Source organism: Zeugodacus cucurbitae, chromosome 2 (assembly GCF_028554725.1).
Source record: "Zeugodacus cucurbitae isolate PBARC_wt_2022May chromosome 2, idZeuCucr1.2, whole genome shotgun sequence".
Classification (NCBI taxonomy): domain Eukaryota; kingdom Metazoa; phylum Arthropoda; class Insecta; order Diptera; family Tephritidae; genus Zeugodacus; species Zeugodacus cucurbitae.
In genome coordinates, this window is record NC_071667.1 from 66,391,811 (window position 1) to 66,403,633 (window position 11,823).

General features: G+C 32.7%; 2 protein-coding genes across 3 annotated transcripts in view; both read left to right on the forward strand.

The window, feature by feature from the left end:
• LOC105217221 (lateral signaling target protein 2 homolog) overlaps positions 1-1,848 on the forward strand; it is a 57,271-nt gene extending 55,423 nt beyond the window's left edge. The window contains exon 5 of one of the 2 annotated variants that reach the window (XM_029043475.2): positions 18-1,848. In XM_029043475.2, the coding sequence (XP_028899308.2) occupies positions 18-1,206 (1,189 nt within the window). In that variant the 3' untranslated portion in view covers positions 1,207-1,848. Of the gene's footprint in view, positions 1-14 lie in introns of both variants that reach the window. The other variant, XM_029043474.2, reaches the window with a different exon arrangement.
• A 5,556-nt stretch (positions 1,849-7,404) lies between these two features.
• LOC105217220 (cilia- and flagella-associated protein 58) lies at positions 7,405-11,597 on the forward strand. The gene is made up of 11 exons (XM_011192119.3): positions 7,405-7,786; positions 7,870-8,089; positions 8,156-8,285; positions 8,386-8,680; positions 8,752-9,080; positions 9,142-9,458; positions 9,771-9,949; positions 10,095-10,455; positions 10,517-10,799; positions 10,951-11,089; positions 11,164-11,597. The coding sequence occupies exons 1-11, from the start codon at positions 7,628-7,630 to the stop codon at positions 11,455-11,457; spliced, it is 2,706 nt and encodes a 901-aa protein (XP_011190421.2). The 5' UTR covers positions 7,405-7,627; the 3' UTR covers positions 11,458-11,597.
• The last annotated feature ends 226 nt before the right edge of the window (positions 11,598-11,823 follow it).

Below are 11,823 nucleotides of genomic sequence, written 5' to 3' on the forward strand. Positions count from 1 at the left end.
TTTCTTTCCCATAGAAGCATCGAAAATCTATTGCATCGCCTATTTGTATGCATAGCTGGCGTGGCTGATCAACTGCAGACCAATTTTGCCGCCGATTTACGCCAAATATTGCGCAGCGTATTCCTCATGAATATGTCGCCGGCAGAGGAGGATTTGGATATACCCGAAAAACCAAAGGAATCGGAATTATTTGAATTCCGCGCGTCCGAACAAGATGTGATACAGGAGAATGCCGGCTCCAATCAGAGCATTTATTCAGCCGAAGAAGTCAATCCCGAGCTGGACAATGTATTCCACAATAATGGCGGCAGCAGCAGTTCCGGCAGCGGGAACAACAGCAGCACCAGTGTCGGCGGTGGCAGCAATACCAATAATCGGCATTCCCTCGGTGGCGCCATACAACGTGGCAACACCATAGACGTGGCTGAGGCGAACGCTGATTCGCACGCCGGACGCGTGCATGTTTGTCGCAGTCGCAGTTTAGGTGATCAGGAACACAGTGATATTGGCGCGTTGCCGGCCTCAACGTCTGCCACCACAACTGTTGGTGGTCAGAGCAGCCGCTTAAGCGCATACATTAGCGGCCAACGGCAGAGACGAAATCGTAACGACTCTGTGGGCAGCGCATCGCCCGTATCATCGTCGTCGTCGTCTTCATCATCAGCCTCATCGGAAAACAACTCGCCAATTAGCCAACGCACATCAATAACACACTCCGCCAACAGTCACAATCACAATAATAATGTTAACAATAACAACAACAACAATAATAATACAACAGCAACAAGAGCATCACCACCGTCCAATGCGGTTATTGCACCGAGCGCATACGCTGTCGCTGCCGCCGCCGCCACAGTGGCCGCCTCCAACGGTATGCGCAACGCCAACGTGAACGTACGTCTTTCGCCGCCCGCATGGGTGCCGGACGATAAGGCGCCACGCTGCATGGGCTGCCGCACACAGTTCACCGCATTCCGGCGGCGTCATCACTGTCGCAACTGCGGCGGCGTCTTCTGTGGTGTCTGCTCCAATGCAACGGCACCACTGCCCAAATATGGACTGACAAAGGCGGTGCGCGTATGCCGCGACTGTTATGTGAGTGAGATGCGCGGCAGCAACAGCACGAACGGCAGCGGCGCTGTACGCTCGCCGCCCATATCACCGCGTTCCAATGCACCGGCGGCGGCGACAGCTGGCGGTTCGTAGAAGCTTGAACTGCACGGCGTTGCAAGACTCGATTTGGCGCGCTCACTGATATCACGGCGCTGTTAGCGAAAATGTATGCATGCAGCGCTCTGCTGCGGCTGATTAGTTGCCACCACATACATTTGTGCCGCATTTTAAACTAAATACGTATTTCCATTTTTTTGTTTTTTATTTTACGTAATGAGTAGTTACACAATGCGAATGTGTAAAGTATGAATTGTATTGGTCTCTAAGTTAACGACAATTACAACTGTGTGTTTGTTGTAAGCCAGAAATGTTTAATTTTTTATTTTATTTTTTTTTTTTTTAATTCTTGAACTAATCAGCCTTAAAGGAATTCTTTCAAAACTATATTGTTGAAATTTATCGCATTATCTTACGATTCGCTTACACCCTGTTAATGAGTTTCATTGCGTTTGCGCGGGGGAGTGCGATTTTCTGTGATTACATATAATATTCTTTGAAACGCAGCGTGGTGTTAAAATCAAATTTAGCGTTTTCAAAGGCTGTTGACGCCCAAATTGTTGTTTGTACTTGTTTGAGAGCCTTAAGGTTTTATATTATGATTTTCTAGACTTCTTTTTCTTTTCGAAATCCTCTCCGTTTACTCTGAGTTACACGTTATGTAACAATTTCGAGTTATACTCATGTATCTAGCATATTTTAGATTGAAGCTAGTTAAAAACGAGCTAAAATTAAAAAAAAAAAAAACATATCCACAATTTATAAAATGAAAAGAAAAAACTTGAGAATATAATTGCTTAATATTTTACATTATTTTAGTCGGCTCAAATAATATCTGATTTTCAAAGAAGATTTGTAAAAGTTATATTTGCATAAAAAGTGATATTTTTCGAAGAAATAATAAGAAAAAAATAAAAAAAAAAAATAAATAATAAATTAAATTAAAATAATAATAATAGTTAATAAAATAAAATAATTTAAATATGAAACCTAAAATTAAATTATAAATATATATTTTTCATATTGGAAACCTTGTGATAAAAAATTCTTATGTTCAAATATCAAAATTATTTCATTCAATTAGTTATTGAATAGAAAAAAATTATAAATAAAACTATTCAAAAATAAAAAAGTGTAAAGACAATTAAAAAAATAAAATAAAAAATTAAAATAATTAAAATAAATAGGAACAAAAATTCAATAATTACAAAATATAATAAAAAAAAACTTAAATAATTAAATAATTACAAATTAAATTTAATAATAATAAATAAAATTAACAATAATACATATAAATCAAATGAAATAAAATAATGTGAATATGAAATCTAAAATTAAATTATAAAAATATATTTTTGATATTGGAAACCTTGTGATAAAAAAATTCTTATGTTCAAATATCAAAATTAACTCAATTAATTAGTTGTTGAATAGAAAAAACATATATAAAACTATTCAAAAATAAAAAGAATAAAGATAATTAAAAAAAAAATAAAATAAAAAATTTAAATAATTAAAATAAATAATAAATAGTACCAATAGAAATAATAATAATAAAAATAAATAACAATAATGAAAAATTAATAATAAAAATTAAATAATTACAAAATTAATTAAATTAAATAATAATAAATAAAATAAACAATAATAAAAATAAATTAAATAAAATAATTTGAATATGAAACTTAAAAATAAATTTAAAATATATATGTTTAATATTAGAAACCTTGTGATAAAAAGTCTTATATTCAAATATCAAAATTATCTCAAATAATTAGTTATTGAATGTAAAATAAAACATAAATAAAACTATTAAAAAGTAAAAGTATAAAAATATTTAAAAGACAATTAAAGTAATAGAAATTAAATAACAGTAACAAAAAATAAAATAATAATAATAAAATAAAAAAATAAAAAAAAATAATAATAAAATAAAAATAAAATAAAATAAAATATAAAAGAAATAAAAAATAATAATAAAATTAAAAAATAATAATTAAATAAAAAATAATAATTAAATAAAAAATAATAATTAAATAAAAAAATAACAAAATTAAATAAATAATAATAAATGATAAAAAAGTAATAAAAATAAAATAGTTATATAAAAATAAATTTAAAATATTTAAAAAAAGAAACCAAAAAAATTAATATTATATCTGTTTTGATATTTGAAACTTTGTGATAAAAAAATTATTATGTTGAAATATCAAAATTAAAAACAAAAAAAAACAATTATCTTCACAATTTATTATCAATTTTGCCAACAGTCAATTCCTAAATATAAATAATTCACCACGCCAGCATAAAAATGAAATTTTCAGCTACAACAACACTAAAAATCTGCAATTGTAGCGCATAAACGCAAACTTCTCCGCAGCAAACTGTTTACAACAACAATTATTTAATGCTTTTAATTTTTACAATTAAACACGTTTTGAACTGAAGTTTAATGAAGGTTCATAGCTTAGATGGAAAGTCACCAACCAACCACAGTGTATGTATGTATTTTTTATGTACAACTTAAAACTTGGTCTATTTTTGTAAAACTTAGTAACTAAAAAATAAAAAAAAAATTGTAACAATAAAAAAAATAATTTTATAATAAAAAAGAACATATAGACAACTGTTAGTTTTGTAGCAATAAGAGATTTTTGTATTGTATTTTTTAGTGAACGAGGGTATGAGAATAATTTTCTAAACAAATTACCACAATAATAATAATAAAAATATAAAATGATAAAAGCAGCAAAATACGCCAACAAACGTTTTGTATTGCTGAACTGTGTTTATTTCGAGAGAGAGAGAGATGTGTGTGATGCTGAGTAATGAGATATAAAGTGTAAAACTAGCGTTTAGTGCATAGCGAAAATTCTAAAATAATTTGCAAATTGCGTTTTTGTGTGTTTAAAGAAGTTGTGAGACAAAGAGTGGGAGTAAGAGAAAAACATTTATTTACACACACACACACATATATATATAGTCTTAGATTCATTGCATTGCTTTTGTAATAACGGTAATTACAATTTTATTTGTACAACTCGCTGAAGTGTCTTAGCAATTTGTATTTATATTAATTAATGTTCTTTTTGCTTTTGATTTCCATTTGATTTGTTTATGTTTAGCTAATCATTACATACAATTACTAGATGACTACTTTATCATTATATGTAAAAACTACATGATTACTACACTGTTGACTATTGAATTGTAAATTAAAATTTTTTTTTTTTTGAAAATATTTTGAAAAGTGGAAACTACAAACACTTACAATTTGTGTTGCATTTGTTTTTGTTTTATGTAAAATATATCAACTGAAAGTGAAATATATAATATATTTTTTTTATTAAATATGTACGAAATTGCCGAAAATAGCTGCTACAAATAACTGTAAGATTTATTATTATTATTATTCTATATTGGACAAATGTATTTATATATAAATGAAAAATAAAAAATAAAAACATTAAAAATAGTAAAAAAATAATCATTTTGCTTAAAACTAATTTCTTCCTATGGGAATTCAATGATTTTGTGATCTATTTTCTGTTTACTTTTATTCACTTTATTTACAAATTTATTATTATTATTATTGATAAGATGAAGAAGAACACAGCACTAAGAATTTTCCATGTTTCAATTGAATGCTGGTGAATCGCAAAATAAATTGTTGAGAAGTAAATAAGTAAAGAAATAAATAAGTAATATATACTTACATTATATACAACAACAATGTTTGAATGACAATTAGATTCTTTATTTATTGGGGAGAAGGGGATAAGTGTCAAAATTGAAGCTTTCATCCGCTGAGTATGAAGTAAAGATACTAATGTTTTTGTGACACATGCGTTCCTTTCATTACACTTCAGTGTACTGCAATCTGTGTTCCAGATAGCATTGGTTTATATGAGAGAATTAATGAACTGTCGGCTAGGTGTCCTTCTAGGTTTGTGGTGGCGAAGCAATCAGGGTTGTTGTGGAATCTGATAGTTGTCGGAATCAGAATTTAAACCGACAAATAATTCTGGTTCGTGTCATGAATTCTGATATAATTGGTTTGAAGTTCGAAGCAGAAATGTTATTGGTTCGTAAACCAATTTTATCGGTTTAATTATCAGAAACAAACCAAGAGCTTCAGCGCTGACAGATTTGAGATATTTTGCTCCAAATTCCAAAAAAAAAATGTCTTGTAAATTTTTCCCCATAAATAAATAGTGGCACAGCTGATTCGAATATTGGTTTTTCTTATATTCAAAAAGATGAAAATCCAATCAGATTCTGTGACACCATTTGCCATTCTAACATTCAGCAAATCTGTCTTGGATTTCAAAACAACTTTGAGTGTTTTATATCACTCCAGGTGTAATTCATGTGATGTCTGTTACGTGCGGGACATTAACGATATATCGGTACGCCGACAGATTTTATACCTGTTACGATGATTTTTGTTCATTAAAATAAAGTTACTCAAGAACTAGAAGAATATACATACGTATAACGTGTTTGGCGGTCAGTGTCCCTTTGGAGGATGGATTTGAGAATAGTGAATGATTGTGTCTACTGCCTTAGGCAAATCAACTGCAACCGGAAATTTGCTCAGGGTCACTTTCAATTTAGACCATCTATGAAGTTCATAGTTATGGTACTAGAACTAAGGTGGAACCGTATTTTCGAAACTCGATCCGTTGCCTTGATTAATTTGTACTTAAATTGTAGTTGTTTTTTGCGTCCGTTGGGCTGGGTATTGGACCAAACTAATTTTTTTCAGGGAAATTGAGTAATAAGTATAAAAAGCGTATTCTTTGATTCTCGAATTTAACCTCCAATAACCCAAAATATTTTGTTTCAAAGTTCGAAAAAACTACTTTTTTAAAAAATTATTATTAATTACTTAGATATAATCAAAATTTTCTTTTTAATTCAATAGGGTATACATTTTTTCTTTGAAGATTATATGATAGATGTTATAAGGGGTCCAGTATTTTTCGATATATAAATTTTTTTGTTTTTTTCGAGGATCAAACTTTGACCTTGCATAGCATCTGTCATATAAGCTTGATCGGATAGAAATTAATAATAATTATTTTAAAAAATCCTTTTTTCGAACTTCAAAACCAAATTTTTCGATTTTGGGAGCTAACCTCGAAAATCGGAATTACTTACATATGTTTCAAAACTCTCGGATAATTTGTTTGGTTCAATACCCAGAAAAATACCCGATGTTGTCAAAAATCCCTTCAACCACTACCGTTGGAATTACCTGTTTAAATGATAAATGCTTTAAGGGGTTATATACAGTTAGACGGCCGAAAAAAAGTGAATTTTCCAGAATTTTTTCTGAGAAAACTTTTTAATTTATTGATCCAAAAATGTATACACATATTATGGTATCTTTTAACTGTATTTTAAGACTTAGTACTAGTAAAAATATTTATTTGAAAAAGAGCTACAGCTGATCTCCAGGAGCTCCTCTCAAAAAAGACGTTTTGCGGTGACCAGCAAACAGATTTCGTTAAAATAATGTTAAATCTAGTAATTAATCGAAGGAATAAGCAAAGTAAAATTTTTTGACAAAATGACGGTTTCTCAAAATAAAAAAAATCGATTTTTCACCGAAATTTCAGCCTTAAATTGTTTATAAAAAACAAATATTTATCGGAGAGAAAAAATCTACGATTAATTACTAAAAAATATATTTAAGAAGGTCGTGTTAAAATTTGAGACTAATCGGTCTAGCCGTTTTCGAGTAATGTTGGTCACCGACTTTGAAAACACCATTTTGAGAAAAACGCGTTTAAAGTTTGGACCTTGTACTTCCAAGCACTCTGTAACTTTAAAAATATTCACCGGAACGATATGAAATTTTCTATGTGTATTATTAAATTAATGTACATTAAGAAAATGAAATAAAAAAAAATCGATTTTTTGAAAATTCTAACTGTATATAACCCCTTAAATTATACCAAAAACCAAAAAAAAAAAAATCCTAAATGAATGATATTGAAAATCGAAACTTTTGTAAGCAGTGGGTTTTTGTAGTGAGTTCAATACCACCAGCAATATTTTTCAAAAAAACTTTATAATGATTTCTTATTTGATGAAAATTGTATTAATTTATACACGGTTTCAAAGATTTCCTTCTATATTTTCGATTGAATAAATATTATCGAACTCTACCAAATTATCAATTTCTTAAAAACATATCCGAAGATCCTACAACCCCGTTCGACAATTTATTTTCACTCAATCACTTTAGAACGCATGGCAAATAAATTCATCAAACTGAAAAATTATATTTTTTAAATAATTGTTATATTTTTTAACGACGAATTACACGACTTTTACGCGAATAAATAAATAAAAAGAAACCGAGTTTATAAAAGACATTTTTTATTCTCTAACCTATAAAAATAATCACTATAATTTAGAATCCACATAAAAATAAAAATATAACAAAATGCCACCGAAAAAGGGCAAAGGTAAAGGTAAAAAGAAGAAAGAAGTCGTAGTGGAAATACCGGAGCCACAAATTCAGATGTCTGAAATTTCGCTGCGTGATCGTGAATTGGATTTGTTGGAAGACTTGAATGATGACTTCTTCTCAGCAGCCAATCAGGTATTTGAAAAAATTATGAAATATAGACTAACCTAGGCACTTATATACTTCACCTTTGTGCGATCTTCATCAAACTTCTGCAGACCATACAAAAGCTCATGGAAGCCAGTCGCGTGTATGAGGCTTCGAAGATGAAAAAATATGTGGATATAATATTCAATTTACATCGCTATTATGCCGAAGAGGTGAAGGAGACCTCTGTGTTGCGGCCACAAGTGATACGCGCAGAGAACAAATTGCGCTTGGCTTTGGAGCTGACCGCCAATTCGGAAGAGGCAATGGAACGTCTACGGGAGGCATTGAGTGAGTTGGATAACACGAGTTGATAACAAGTTGTCCCTTTAAAAATATACTCCTTGACTAATATAGGTAAGGCATGGATGGAGAGTGATGCATCGTTATTGCGAGAGCAAGATACACAGGAGCGTTTGCAGGAAGTTATGATCAAATGCGAAGGACTAGAGAATAAGGAAGTGAAGAAACAGGATGATACCTCAGAGTAAGTTGGACGAAACAGTTATGCGGTTTTGTTATTACGAAAACAACAAACCCAAGTATGATCTGTAGATAAAATTTTTACATTTAACCGCTCTCCTCAGATTTGGTCATTTAGCGAAGTATAAAAATATTATTTTACGTGAACGCGATCGTCTCAATGGTGAAGTGATCGATTTAGAGAAGCGTTTGCAATTTCAAAGATACTACGCCGAATCGCTCGAGTATATTAACAAGAACAACGAAGAGAGCATGTCGAAATTAAGCTCACATTTGCGTATGCTCGAAACGGAAAAGGGTAATTTCGAAGTGAAAATACGTAATTTACAAAATAATCTGGACGATCAGAAGGAGATCAATTCACGTACGGCGATGAAAATGGATGGCATAAATCGCGAGGTAAACATATGCACTTCAAAACTCATGAATTTCAGCATTTTCAATAATTCATAAAACCTTCGTAAAACCAGTTAGCTGAGACACAAAAGAAACTAGCGAAGAAAATAGCTGATTACGACCAGCAGAAGCATGTATTGGAGAAACTGCGCAATGATAATGCGATTAATACCAGACAACTTCTGAAAAATGATGAAGAAATCAGTGAGCTACGCAAAGATCAACGTGAAAATGATGAAGTAATTCGAGCATTGCGCTTGGAGGACAAAGTAAAAGCTAACACGATCGCCCAATTGACCAATAAGTACAAGAAGACTTTGCAAGATCACAGCTCTATCTCATCAAAGCTATACAAATTGAATCGGTTGAATCACTCGCTGGGCGAGGATATTTCACGTCTGAAGTGAGTGGTAGATTTGCAGTGAAAAGCGCTTGTTTTTAATATGATTATTTATTTTACCCAGAAACCAAATCAATGCGCTGGAGAAGGATCTGCTCAATTCCACTTACAAGTTCGATGAGTTACGTCGTCTTAAAGAGAATTTGCAACACGAGCGTGAAGCTTTGCGCAGTGAGATCATCAAATTGAACAATCAGATCGCCGATCTTAAACACACGATCATGATGCAGACCATCAATATCGATGCACTGCAACTCGATATAAACAAGTTAAATGTGAAACTCGATGAAGCGCGCATAAATGTATCGAAGTCGGAGAAAGAGCGCGACGAAATGGCCCAAGAGGTAGAAACGCTGCATGAGCGCATCGAATATCAACAGGGTAAGCTTTGTGCTCTGATCTAAAGATATCATGCTTGAAGATAGAGAGTTTTAGAAATAGCAGAATATATCGATAAACTCTAATCGATAAAAAAAATGTAAGATTGCCTGTAGCAATGTAGAGACAGTAAAGGCAGGAAGTAGTTTAATGTCAAAAAAAGTGAAAATAAATAATTTTGAAATCACCAAAAAATTAAATGTAAAGAAACACCAAGATTACAGAAATAAGTTCAATGAAAATTAACGGTTCAAAATCTATGTCAGCATTTCTAACTTCTCCTCTAAATTTACATATAACTGTTTTTAAATTTAGAACAAATTCAGCTGAAATCTAATCAAGTGACGGATCTAAGCGAGAAATTACAACAGAAACATATTTCGTTGATCAACGTCAAGAAACAATTGGAAACGGCACACTCGGAGAAAATGGTGCTCAGACGAAATTTGGAAACATGTACACAGGAGCGTGATAACTTCCGTATACTACAAATGGTATGTGCGCGATTTAGAAGTAGATTGCGCTTGAGGTCTTGATTTAAGGCACCTCGCAAACTACCCACAGATATGCCGGTCTAAAGGCCGTTTGACAGTCATAAAAACTTCATTTAACTAAATTATCTCGCAATACATATTCTAGAAAACAAATCATCAAATTCAACAACTCACTGCAGAAATTATGTCCAATCAAAACAAGATCACCAATCTCAATCTACAAATAGAGCGTTTGAATAACGATAAAAAAGAGCTGCAGAGTGAGTTGAAAAACAAGGAGAATCTATTGGCGAATGTACGTCGCGAATTGCGTGAAATGAAAACGAAAAATGAGAATCTACACAAGACGATACACGAGGATGAGTTGAAGTTCATGAAAATGTCAACGGATCTCGATGAGACGCGCAAAGAGAAGAATCTGATTGGTCTACAGATGGTGCGACGCAACGATGAGATTGTAGTGCTGCGCGATAAGCTCAACAATACACAAACGGCGCTGGATCAAGGTCAGCCGTGGCTTAAATATTTATTACCCAAAAACGTCTTAAATAAAGATACTCCACACAGGTCAGACACAGTACAACCAACGCGTCGAAGATATACGCTTGTTGAAAATGGAGATAACCAATTTGCAAACGGAACGTGACTGCTTGACGCGCGCCATAAAGAGTACGGCTGATATGCGTGAAGAGATCATACGATTGCAGCGCTCTTTGAATCAGGAGCGCATCAAAGTACGTTCGCTCACGGAGGACGCGAAGACGCCCACTGGCGTGCATCGTTGGCGTATACTCAAGGGAGAAGATCCGAATCGTTATCAGTTGCTGGAGAAAGTGCAGATGCTGCAAAGGTGAGCGTAGAAGAAGGAGAAGATGTGAGAGATCATATCACTAATTAGCTAAGATCGCACAGATTTCCCGGATTTAAAAATTCACTTTAGTTTCAAAAAGAATCTTGTCTCTCATTTCTTTTTAATAGTATTTTTTAATTTCATATTCCAGACGAAATCTAAAGCAAGAGATACAAAAAGAGAAGTTGCAGCAAAAGCTTGAAGAGTCTCATCGTGTCTGTGACACCCTAAAACGTGTTGTGGAGAATCTACCAACAACCGATGTTAAACAAAAGCTTGTTGTAACGCAGGTGAGCTTTCTTTCATTCACTTTCTAATCCACAATTTAATACTAATTCACTTCTTTCTTCTTCCTATCCTTTAGCGCATAAATCGCTCACAACTGAAGAAATTGAAAGCACTGAGCGCTGAACTCTCGATCAATCAAATTGAGATGAAAGCACGCGAATGCATCATTGATGAGTTTAAAGAGACGCTGAAGAAGACAAAGCAGCAACAAAACTGTGAAGAAGAAACCGTTACACAGCCCACACAATCCGCTTTATCGAGTGCCGTAGTGCCATACGTCTATTCAAGCCAAGAGAATTATATGGACTGCATATTCTATGAAACTAGCGACCCTAGTCAAGAGGAACTCAAGACTGGTTTGACTGTTTGAGATGCCGAGTCCATACCTTTTTTTTGTTTTTAAGTAGAAATTTCAATTTTTCATGTGCTCATTTTCAGAGAGGGAATGACCTCCTCCTCTTACCTCGAAAAACATACACAAAATTTTCACACAGCATATTGTGACTAGCTTGAAGAGTTCTTTCGAAATATTATGAATAATCGTATTGTTATTGAGAAGCTGAAAATACCATATACGCATAGTATTTTCAACTTCCCAGTATCGGTATGTGTTGTTTATAAAGTTTCGGAGAGCTTTTTGTATCGGAATTAGTATCTGTGTTGAAATATATACAGCTTATAAAGCGAACCCAAAGTCTTGTTTGAAATATTCCTACTTTGATTATGAGAATTGCTA

Coding starts and splice junctions, on each gene's coding strand:
- LOC105217220 (XM_011192119.3), top strand. CDS start 7,628: ATGCCACCGAAAAAGGGCAAAGGTAAAGGTAAAAAGAAGAAAGAAGTC. Junction 9,950..10,094: donor ACTTCCGTATACTACAAATG/GTATGTGCGCGA, acceptor TACATATTCTAG/AAAACAAATCATCAAATTCA. Junction 10,456..10,516: donor ACAAACGGCGCTGGATCAAG/GTCAGCCGTGGC, acceptor TACTCCACACAG/GTCAGACACAGTACAACCAA.